Source organism: Pteropus alecto, unplaced genomic scaffold (assembly GCF_000325575.1).
Source record: "Pteropus alecto unplaced genomic scaffold, ASM32557v1 scaffold117, whole genome shotgun sequence".
Classification (NCBI taxonomy): domain Eukaryota; kingdom Metazoa; phylum Chordata; class Mammalia; order Chiroptera; family Pteropodidae; genus Pteropus; species Pteropus alecto.
The window spans coordinates 2,217,862-2,230,171 of record NW_006440642.1 but is presented as its reverse complement, the minus strand read 5'-3'; the positions used below and the strand labels follow the sequence as shown (position 1 = coordinate 2,230,171).

General features: G+C 41.4%; 1 protein-coding gene across 1 annotated transcript in view; it reads left to right on the top strand.

Annotated features, from left to right (window-relative positions):
* REEP1 (receptor accessory protein 1) overlaps window positions 1-12,310 on the top strand; it is a 60,673-nt gene that overhangs the window by 14,562 nt on the left and 33,801 nt on the right. Inside the window, exons 3-5 of the mRNA XM_006917728.3 lie at window positions 1,936-2,012; window positions 7,698-7,818; window positions 10,558-10,671. Coding sequence (XP_006917790.2) covers window positions 1,936-2,012; window positions 7,698-7,818; window positions 10,558-10,671 — 312 coding nt within the window. The remainder of the gene's footprint in view (window positions 1-1,935; window positions 2,013-7,697; window positions 7,819-10,557; window positions 10,672-12,310) is intronic.

The following is a 12,310-nucleotide window of genomic DNA, read 5'->3' as shown; positions in this document are numbered from 1 at the left end:
CTGGAAAGATGGTGGAAGCCAACTTTTGACATTCTTGTTGGTGTTCTTTGAAATAAAAAAGTTTTAAATTTTGACAAAGTCTAATTTATCTATTTTTTCTTTTGTCGCTTGTGCTTTTGGTGCCATATCTAAGAAACTATTGCCTAATCCAAAATCACAAAAAATCAGTCATATTTTCTTGGTAAGAGTTCTTACATTTAGGTTTCCAATCCGTTTTGAGTAAGTTTTTGTATATGGTGTGAGGTATAAGTCTGACTTTATTCACATATGGATATCCAATTGTCTCAAAACAGATACTTTTTAAGGTCCTTGTGCATTAATTCTAACATCTAGGTCATCTGTGGCTCTGTCTCTATTAACCAATTTTTCTCTTGATGATGAATTATATTTTCCTATTCCTTCATATGTGTACTTTTTAAATTGTTTACTGAAACTCTGGATTTATGTTGCCTTCTTGTAAAGAATGTTAAATTTTGTTCTACCAGGTAGTTAAATTCATCTTGACATCGTGGTAGGTAGGTTTTACATTTTGTAGGGGCAGGTGTATTTCAGTTTTGCCCTTAGTCCTATAGCTAATATCTTAGATGTAATTTTTATTCCTAAGGTATGGCCTTTGAGATGTTTTAGTGGAAATTTCCAAGCTCCTCTAACTTAATGGGGCTTGAACTCCAAACCGTTGCTCCTACAGGGGGAAGAAACTGAATCTCTGCTTAACTCTTTCAGCTTTCCAGCTTTTTATTTTTTTTTTACTCAGCCATTTTGGAGTACTACTACCTGATTCTTTGCAATTCAGGGACCAGCCAAGGATTTGAAGGGAATTTATATGTGGATTTGGGGGCCTGCCTCCTTATGGCTTCATTCTTTGTGGAATTTTTCCTTCTCAATTTTCAGCATCTCTCCAGCAGTGTCAAATGCCATTCTTTAATTCCTCAGCAAAATAATACTGTGAATTTCTTTTTGAGTTCTGTCTGCCCCACGATTGCAGGTTGGGGAGTATCCCAGACACATCAGCATAGCTCTATCCTGGTATGGTTCCTTTATTTCAAGAGTTGAATCCCTTTCATTTTCTGTCAGCTTTTGATGGCTTTCTAGTGCCTTTGAACAGTTGTTTTAAAATATTTTGTTCAGGATTTATTATCATTATTATCAGGAGGGTTAGTCCAATACAAACTACCCCACCATTAGCAGAAACGAGGAGAAGACTAAGGAATTTGAACTTTATTCTGCAGGTTGGAAGATTTTAAATTTAAGAGTGGTCTGATGAGTTCATGCTTTTAGAAAATTAGTATGAAGATGATTTATAGCATGGGTTGGTGAGAGGAAAACCAAGAGGTAAGGGAAGCAGTTAGGAGACACTCTTGCAGTAGTTCAGAAGAGAGGAGACCAAGGCCTCAACTCTGGAAGAGAGGCAGTGGAAATGGAAATGGATGGTCATGTAGGACAGATTTTTTTAAAAGGTCTAATTTTTGCAAGAGGCTGTGGGGCTTTCCCACAGAAAATATTCTTAGGTGGCCAGTAGAATTACCACCGTTCCATCCCAGAGAGTCTATTCTTGTTAAAGTTCATTCCAGGGTATGAAGACTTGGAGAGTTTCCTCACCTGGTATTAGTCTTGGAAAAATGGCCTGACTGCATCCTCAGTCACTCCTGGTCTGCAGGTCTCCCTGGCTCACCTGAGGGCTATTGAAGGTCACCTAGGGTCTACATTGACCTTGAGCCTGGGCAAGTTGTGGAAACAGCCTGTTTGCCTCCAGCCCCTAGGTCTAGAATGGAACTAGACATGAGCTGGGGAAGGATAGGGAGGAGTTACAAATGTTGCGGGATATACTGCCTGGACATGCCTGAGCATCCACTGTCTAAGCCTTTTCTTCTTAATGTTGGGCAGCCATTTATTCTTGACCTTCTCTTCCAGCTTTGTGGCTTTTTTGTTCAACAGGTCAAATGGATGATGTACTGGATTATATTTGCACTTTTCACCACAGCAGAGACATTCACCGACATCTTCCTTTGTTGGTAAGTACTTCAAAAATTGGGACTTTTCAAGAGAAGATACTGCCTAGTGTCTGGGGAGAGGTGGGAAAAGTGTAAAAGCAGTCTCAAACCTTACTTCAGAAAAGAGAGGCAGGTACAGGGATGTTAACAGGCATATTTTTAATAAATTAGTCTATAAAGTTATTCTTCACCTAAATATTTATTGAATGACCTTGTAAGACCAGGCTTTGTTCTTATAATGGTACAATGGTGGACACGATAAACACGATTCCTTGATTAAAGGAGTTGGTAAAGAAGCATTCAATATGTATGTGTGTGTGTGTATATATATATGCATAAATAGATCTATTTTTAAATGGCCACATAGAATTTCATGATATAGATGGACCACAATTTACTTAATCAATCCCCTTTTGACAGATAATTTTTTTCTTATAAACAATGAAGCTATTACAGCAGTGGAGCAAGTAAAAATCATAAGCTAGTTCTATGTATTGTATATTATTTCTTAGGTGAAAGAGACTGTGAATAGTACATAATATCCTGCTTCTATTTCAAGGAATTGAGTTTGTCCGTGCACATGTAAATGTACTAAAAGTAGTGTGGAAAATATCTATCTGTTAACCAGGGTTATTTCCACAACTGTACCATGGTTCAAATCTTGGGATTGGTTTAACATTTGCTATGTTATATGAATGTTTTACCATGATTGAATAACATCAGAAAAAAATAATAGATATTTCCATTTTGGAGGAAGAAGTCCTTACCGAAAAAGAGTCAGTATGAACTTTCTATCCAGGCTGTCCCAGGCCAACGGCCAGACCTAAACACCACTTCTCTGCATCCTGTTTGGGTCAGTGGCCTTAATGGCTTTAGTATGTTTTGTTTCGTTTTGTTTTGTTTGCCAAAGGAGCTTGGCTTTTCATCTCCACTGGGAGAAGTAGATGTCTCAGCCATTGTGGCCTCGAACTATAGGGGAGGAATCTGGATTATCCAATTTAATATGCTTGTGTCATCCTGCATTGCCCTACGCCCGATCAACAACTGACTCAGAACGGGCTGAGTCTCCAGGAGCAGAGAAGGATCTCTGCTGAGCCATTCTTTGTCTTTCCCAGGCCTCAGGGGGTGACACTAAGAGTCAAGCCCCATTTGATACAGACCTCCACCAGGGAGGCCCCTGTCTTTCCTGTGCAGATGAGGGTAACAGGCCAGGGCTAGTGAGGACTATGCAATAGATTTAACAGCATGGACGGCTCATGTCCTCCAGTTTTCCCTTTTAGCAATATCCTCTGTCTGGTGCTGGGCAGCCTCCTGCTGTCCTCTTGTCTTTTTTCATGAACACCAGTGGGGATTGCATTAGTCTTATGAGCTCTTTCCCAGGTATATAGGCGTTCCAGCTTTGCCGCTTTTGGCTAAATGGAAACCCCGTCTGGTGGTGGGTATGCCCCTCCCTGGTAGCTGCAATATGTCCTTATCTATGTCCTTGAAATTTTAGAGTTTTGTACCTAATAAATGCTCAAAAACCATTTTCAGACTTAATTTGATTTTGATTTGGGGAGGTGTACTAGTTCTCTATTACTGCTGTAACAAGTTGCCACAAATTTAGCAGCTTAAAACAACAGACATTTATTATTTCACAATTTCTCTGAGTCACAAGTCCAGGTAGAACCAACTGAGTCCTCTGCTCAGGACTTCACAAAGCCAAAACCAATGTGTGGACCAGCCTAGGCTCTTATCTGCAGGCTCCGGGGGAGAGTACACTTCCAGGCTCATTCATGTGGTTGGCGGAATTCAGTTCATTATGGCTGTAAGATTGAGGTCCCCATTTCTCTGATATATGCCACCCCCTTTACCTTCATGCCAACAGTGACATATGGAATTCTTTTCATGTTTAGAATGTCTGTCTTTTGTTTTCGCTTTTAAGGGATCATGCGATTAGATTAGGTCTACCGCAATAATCTAATATAATCTCCCTATCTTAAAGGCAGCCGATAATAATCTTAATTACATCTATAAAATCCCCTTTTCCGTATTAAGAGAACATATTTATGGGAGTAACACCGGAATGAGAAGGTCATGGGACAAAAATTCTGCCTACCATAGGAGGGCATTTGATACCTGGTGTATTTGGAGCATGCGTGCATGTATGGGTAGAATGACCCTCTCTTCCTGATCCACATAGTGGCTTCATCGGGTTCCTCTTAGCTGGAGCTGTCCAAGCAGTTTCTGGGTGGGAAATGAGGGCCCCTTGCCCCTCTTCTGGTGCCCTGAGCTCCACTTCTTCAGGGAAGGTAATCATGGGAACCTTTCCTGCCTGCTTTAGCCCGCAGCCTGGTCATGACCTCAGCCTGCTTTCTCTTTTTGTGCTAACCTGCAGTATTACAGATCATAGCCTTTTCTGGGAGAATCCTCCCTCTCCCTTTTCCCTCTGATCCTGGGAGTAGGCACAGGATAGGCAGAGCCCTGTGTCCCTTCCAGAAATATGGACACCAGCCTAGCAGCTGTGTACTCTCTTTAAGATAAAAAAGGAAAGCTTCTGTCCTAAAATGGACCCTTGGCTTCCCAGAAGCATCTTTAACTTCTGTTCACTTCCAGGACTGGAGCTCGTTCCTCATGTTGTATTCTTCCTCGCTCTTCCCCTGCGCCCGTTTCCCTCTTCCCACCTCTCCCTTAGGGCAGTACCCGCTTCATAGTTAACTTTTTAACAACTTTCTATCTTGATGAAAACAGTAATTTTAGCATGGTGGCTTGTTTCACAATTTGTGTAAGTGATTTCATTTAGTTTTTTAAAAATTATAAAATACTACATGCATATGGCAGAATAAAATTGAGACACACTAAAAAGTAAGTCTCTCTTCTCCTAGTCTTTACCCCCTCGCCCAGAGGTAGCACTGTTAAAAGTTACTTGTGTTTTCTTCCAAAAATTTTCTGTACACATTAATTGCCTGTATTTTTGACAGTTTCATCAGTTGACCAACCCCCTTAGAAAATATTCACCCCTCTGGAGTATGAAGCAGGGGTTGTACTGGGATGTCAGGGGGACTACAGCTGCCCCAGGCAGCCCAGTGCTGTGCATTTGGAGGAAATGTGGTGGGTGAATCTGGCCTTTTCTCTTCAAACGCATCCTAGAGGTCAGGACCATTCAAGGGTGTATCCTCTCAGAATAAGCAGGGTCCTTTCTTGGGTGAAGGCTGGGAATGGTGTTGGTAGGATGGCTGTAAGCAGGCTTAGTTGGTGGTGATTTTATTGGTAGAGCCCTCAAGGCCTCTGGGAAACACAGTATCTGAGTGGCCCAACCTGGGCACCCTTACGATCCCTGACAAGGGCCCGGACCTGGTGTGATAATTAGAGTTATCTTGAAATAATCCCCAGAGTACCCTTTTAATTGGGGGGGGGGGGCGGTGGGTGGGAAGTAAGGTATAGGAGGGGAGTTTGGAAAGTGACTGTGTGTTTGGGGAGTTAAGAGAATCATAGATACCCACGTGATTGTATTTCTTAGCCCCAGTCTACTTCTGGAAGAATACCCAAGAAACTTATGATGTTTTTGCTTTTGGAAAAGGGACTACAGGTCTGAGATGGCAAGGAGACTCTTTGTATGTGTTTTGGACATTTAGAATTTTTTTTTCCATTCGTCTTTGTTTGTTTTTTTTTATTTAGCTTTTGAAGGCAAGGTATCAGGAGACTTCTATGAGGAAAGGAGTGGGCGGAGCTGCAGATTTCAGGTCTGTGTGAGAGTTAGAGAGCTCTGAAATGACTCGCTAGAAATTGCTCTTTATTTTTTTGGCTCCCTTATCTGAGAGAATGCCTGGAAGGAATTTACCTTTCTGATTTCCCAAACTAGCATCATGTTTTAGGGAACCCAGGATTTGTTTTAATCAGGTGTAATAAGACACACAGACATGGAAATGACTGTCGTAAAGGAAGCAGTTTGTTATACTCACAGATCCCTAGGAAGACACACAGCATGCTACACAGGAGGCAGAGGTAGGAAATGTGGGGAGGAGCCTATACTGTGGTTTACGTGGAAGGAACAGGCAAGGCAGGGTAAGCAGTTTTAGGGTTGGCTGTCTGGTTCCCTTCCCTGGGGTAATTAGGGCAGATGGGTAGTGACCCAGAGTGTGAGAGCCCAATAAAGGAGCTGGTCTCAGGGTATGGGCTCTGGATTAGTTGGTTTGCATATGAAAGGAACACTTGCAGGTGAGTTGTTTACTATCTTTAGGAATTGACTAATCCTGGGAAGTATCTTCAGAGTCAGCAAGGCCCCAAGATGTCAAAGCATCAGAATAGAGAAAATAAAAAGATATGGTTAATAGACATCAAGACAGCCAAATATGGTTGCACAGGTTGTTCATAGCACAAGATATCTGGCCAAAGAGAATAGTGGTCCTGAAATTCAGATGAAGCCCTGTTAGTAATCCGTGTGCTTGCAGGACTGCATCCAGAAGGGGCTGGCCTTTTCTGTTGCGTACAAAGTTGCCACAGGAGTTGGCAGAGGCCTTTTATGGCACTTGCCTCAGATTGCTATTCTGTATTTGTGATTATTTACTTGATCTCTGTTTCCCAGACTAGACTGTGAAGAGGCATAGTATTGGAATGGTGGGGAGACTACAACCGCCCCAGGCAGGATCACTTCCAATGATGTTAGACTCTTGTCTGTTTTTTCCCCTAGACTGGGAGCTCTGAGTGCGCAAAGAGCAGGTCTTCTTTGCTCACCATTGTCACTTCAGCACAAGCTGCCACGTGTAGGTACCGGATACATTATGGAGTGAATAAATAAACAGTATCCAGGACCTCTAACCCCAGAATTGTATTTTGACGTGCCCAGAACTCTTCTTCCTTTAGGCACCTGCCATTAACTTGAACGGGGTAAATAACATTCCCTCTCCTGGCAAGACCTCGGTTCCTGTCCCTACCTCTTTTAGGGCTGAGAAAACTGCCAAGAAGGGCAGGCTTTTTTTCTCAGTAAGGAGTTTCTTTATCTGTTCTGCCTTGTTGCAAATCATCTGAGTGTTTGTCCCTCCTTGGCCGCCAGTGAAGAGTGAATGACTGACTGGATACCGAAGGCTGGGGCTGGGTCATCTGCTCCAACCTCAATGAGTGGAGCCCAGCAGGAAGTGCCAGCTACTGCCAGTCACAGCTGGAGGGTGATTGCTGGAAGGAACCTGGGTTCCCAGTTTGCTCTGGCAACAAAAGAAAACATGAACCAGTTTTCAAAACAGGCCTTGGGCTTGAGCTGTGTGTGTGTATGTCATAGTGCAATACTTCTCTCCCTGACGCTACCTTAATTCCAGCCTGCATTTCTGTAGATATGCTAATCGGCTGGAGGAATTCTGCCTGAGACTTGAGTAATTTCTGGTCTGACTGGAGACAAAGAGATTTGGAGATCCCCCACCCTCTTCCTTGGATATATAGGGTGCTGGAACTTGGGGCATGCTTAAGATGGATTCGAGAAAACTAGAAAGCTCCAATCTTCTTGTTGCAGTGCCATTTCAATAAACCTTTCTTCATTCCAAATTCTGATATATTAAATATTTCATGCGCCAAACACATGGACCTTGTGTCTGCAACATGTGCATGTACCTTCATGGGTGGGAAAAGGAGGAATCTGGGGGGTCTCGCATCCATGTGCCAGATCTTGTCCTTCACAGGCCCAGGGCAGTATTGCCAAGACCCTAACAGGAATGTGTATTTCTCATCTCTCTCCAGGTTTCCATTCTATTATGAACTAAAAATAGCGTTTGTAGCCTGGCTGCTATCTCCCTACACAAAAGGCTCCAGCCTCCTATACAGGAAGTTTGTACATCCCACGCTGTCTTCAAAAGAAAAGGTAATTTATGCTGCTCAGATTTTCACTCCTTCCAGTGAGTGAAAAAATTTAAAAATGATAAATAAAAAGGGCAATTATTTTATTGCAGGAGACCTTTCATTGGCTCTTAATTTGGCCCCAACAGGTTCTTCCTTCTAATCTTTTTGTTTAAGTCTATTTTTCTGACATGTTTGGGAATAGTTGTGAAGTTCTCAAAAAGATGTTATTTGTCATTATTTATTGTAAAACATTTCCATAAACTGAAACAACAGAAAAGATTCACTCATAATTCAACTTCTCAAACTGAATCTCCTTCCTTTTATCATGCTCAGCCCCTGACCTTTTGCAGATATGATTTTTACAGAGACTATTAAAAAACACTTTTAAAACTTAACATAGATAGGAAAGCTGAAGCACAGAGAGATTAAATGACTTGTACCCAGATAGTTACAAAGACTGAAATATAATAAATTGCTAGTACAATGTTTGCTTTATTGTTCAATGATAAAATGTATTCTACCAACAAAATACCTGTTATTTTGGTAATTACCAGTTGGTAAGTATTAATGAGAATAGTCATAATAATTTGTTTCACGCTATTTATCTTTTGTGTTTATTTTGCTTCAAAGTACTTCACAAACATCTTTAAAATGAAAATGTAGATTCATCTAATGTCAGAGATGGAAAAAATAAGACAAGGAGAAATTGCAGGGAAGGATCAAAAATAACCAAGAATTCAAGTAAAAATTACAACTTATATCTCTTGAAAAAAATTTAATTCCAAAGTACTTATAACATCTCTATCTATATTGTTATTTTTTAACATCTCCATTGAACCTAGTCTGGCAAATTTGCTTTTAATGGATTGTTCTATTTTTTTAAAGATTTCATACAGTAATGAATGCAAAATCCATTAAAATAAATATTACCGCTGTCTTATTAATTTGTTTTATAACTTCTTTTCAAAGCATACCAGTCTCTGTAACTTTTCTTTAAAATTAAATTTGAAGTGCACCAAAAGTCTCAAATATCAAAAAACAACTCAACATAGATACAGTATTTATATTCTGAAATCATAAACATGTTTGCACAAAATTAATTTTTACATGATCTTCATAATGATCCATGAGCACCACCATGAATGGGTTTTAGTTCCCTCTTTTGACTTATTATCTTAGAATAAATTCCTGTGGCATTATCGGTTCTAAATTGTATAATTCATTAATATATTATATGACTTTCTAAACTGATTATGTGATAGGATTCTTTAACATAAAACAGGAGCCGTGTAGGTGGCTTTGTATGTTAATTTGTATTATTTCTGAAAGTTGAATACTTTGGACTTCTATGAGAGAGTTTTGGGGAACATATTAGTTGGATGAGCAGACTGCTATAGTCATTTCTGAGAATCCTTTTAGGAGCTAGGACACAGCACTTCCTGTCTTGAAAGGGTAGGTTTTGAGGAATGGTGATCCCTCTCTTGACCTGGTTATCAAATTCCTGTTTTTCCTACCTTCCTTTCCCCAAAGGCTAGCTTTATCTTGAAGCTGCCACTGTAATTTCCATTGAAGTGAGGTGACTGACCTTAAAGAGCCGCCAAGAATTGCTTCCAGAGTCAGTCAGGGGTCATGGCGATAACTTACTGTGATGACTTCCTGGAGAAGCTTCAACAAGGAATGAGCAGGCGTTGACTATCTCACCTGTGAACCTCACAGCAAAGGAAGTACACTAATGTTTTGAGTGTACTTCAAAGGAGACTGAGGCCAAATGTCATTGTCTTACTTAACTCTGAAATGAGCTACTATGAGTATACAACAGCTGTTATATATAACAAAACAATCTAAAACAAACAAAAAGAATAAGCCAGAGTTGATCCAAGTGTGAACTAATTGATATTTTACTTGGTTTTGTTCTCTGAAGGTGACTTCAGTCATCTTTCCCACCTTCTCTTTACCTTGTGGTATGATGCTGGATGACTTCTGATATCTGCCTTTATTTCATTATCTGCAAAATGATCTCCCTTATCAAGAAAAATAACACCTATCTCTGTGTCCTAATCCCGCCCATAGTTATACACAGGGGGAGATATTTGGATATAGTATAAAATAGCTATACAATAATACAATTTTAGAGCTGTAAGAGCCCAACCCCTTGGAGATAAGGAAGATGACATTGGTTCTCATTTATCGAAACCAGCCACAGTGTCAGATGCTTTAGTAGAGTGACCTCATGTAACCCTCACTGTGCTCCACCAGTTAGGTGCTATCACTGTCCTCATTTTTCAGAAGACAGAAGTGTGTGTAGAGGCTAGGTACTTGTCAAGGTCTGACAGCCGGTTAGTGGCACGTCTGAGGTTAAACAGTTCTTGGAATTCTCTGCACCGCATGTTTCTTCAGTGTCTTGGAGAGTGGCTGTGTGTAGAATGACAGAATTGTCTACATTCAGGACCCCCTGGAGCCTCCCTAGAAAGCTAGAGGACTTTAGGGACAATCCTAAGGTACTGCTTGAAGAAAAACCTTCCCGGGTCAGTAAACTGCTGTTTTTTCAAAATTCTGTTTTCCACTCCCATGTACTTCCTATGTGTGTCTTCCCTCCTCCTATCTATACACTCCCACCCAAAGTGCCTCTGACTTCAGGTCCAGTGAGAACTAGTGACTAGGCAAGGTGCCAAGCACTCCCTCAGGAGAAAGGAGAAAGGAGAAAGAACAGACATCTATCTGAACCTTCCAATTCAGTGTGCCTCTGTTTTCCCTTTGACAGGAAATTGATGATTGCCTGGTTCAAGCAAAAGACCGAAGTTATGATGCCCTTGTGCACTTCGGGAAGCGAGGCTTGAATGTGGCGGCCACGGCAGCAGTGATGGCTGCTTCCAAGGTACTGTGCTGGGCCCTGACCAGCATGACTGCATGAGCATCTCAGTCCCTCTAGCCTGCCTTGCTCTTCACCTGTGCAGCTCGCACAAGACAAGCTAAGGACCAGTCAGTGGTTCCTTATCCTTTTTGGGGTCCCTTTGAAAATCTGACAGGAAAAAATGGTGAATCCTCACCCAGAAAATTGTGTGTGTACTTGCACGCACGATGCATGCAATATTAAGAGGTTTCCAGAGCCCCTGAAGCTCACTTCTAGGTCCTACGTTAAAAATTGCTTGGAGCTTAGGCCTAGGAGAAAAGGAAAGGAGAAGAGGGGAGAGCTTCTCTGCAGCTTCCCAGGGTACATACTGGGAGAGTCACCTAAACTCGAAACGAATGGACACATGGAGAGACTGCCTAAGTAAGTGGGTGGACTCCACACTCACGTTGCCCAGCAGATCCAGGGGAAGGAACCTAGGCTCCCAGAGTATATTGAGTGGCTGAAACATGGAGGGAGAGGATGTGTTAGCAGCAGCAACTAGAGATGGAGGAGCTTTGAAATATACATGGTCTTTTGGGATATTGTGATATAAAATTTACTTCCTTCTCTTTTCTTTCTTTTTTATTTTTTATTATTTTTTTTTACTTCCTTCTCTTTTCCATCCAGCCCTGTGCATAGGTCCTCTGTGTTCCTTCCTAGCTTCTTCTCACATCACATTCTCCTTATCATTGTGTCAGTTTCTCATTATGCGCTCAGCCCTGAAAAATTAAATTACTCTAGTGTTTGCCCTAGTGTTTCCTGGTGACAACCCCTTGCCCCAAATTTACATGTGGAATAGGGGTCTAAAGTCAGCTGGAGGTGGAAGAAGGGCAGTTATGTTAAGGTTTGGGAAATGCAATATTTAGGAGGTGAGTTGTATTAGCAAAGGGAAGGTTTAAGTCCTGGGTGGTGATGTGAGGGTATTACCAGAGAGTGGGGATCCTCTCCCGGCGTGTTGTCAAGGTTCTTGATGTCTCAAACAAAGAATTGAGCAATACACCGAAATACAGCAAAAAAAGGAAAGCTTTATTAGGAGGGAAAGTACACTTCTAGATGTGAAAGTGAGCCTGAGCAAGAGAAGCATGAAGCATGGCTCAGAAGGCGTGGTAACAAAGCCTTTGGGGTTTTTATCTGTATTTGCTGTGGGTGGTTACTTTTCTTAGAGGGATGGGCTTCTTTGATTGACAACTAAGATTGACAGGACTCAGTGATTCATCGTTTGCTTTCTATACGTGTTCATTCCCAGAATTCAGTCTGTTATAATGATATTAATGAACTTCTGGGCATATGCATCATATTATAATGATGGTACAATGAGGCTCAGATGAGTTGAAGGTCGTTGGGTCTTCATTACGCAGGTGCAGGTGACTGGCTTAAACTGATACCTAATGCTCTGCTTACTTGTTTCTTTGTAGAAGTTACTTTTAGCCCAAAAATGCCTTCTGGCTTGCTTAATTGTGGGCAGATTAGGCCAGAACCCTTCTAGGATAGGATAACCTTAGTGTCTTTGCAGGCAGACCCCTTAACTAACTTCCCTGCCTAACTCTTTTCTAAGAGCCATGAACCCCCCTTATTATTAGTATGGATGCTGAGGGATGGAAGGTCTCTTCTGTATCTGCTTCCT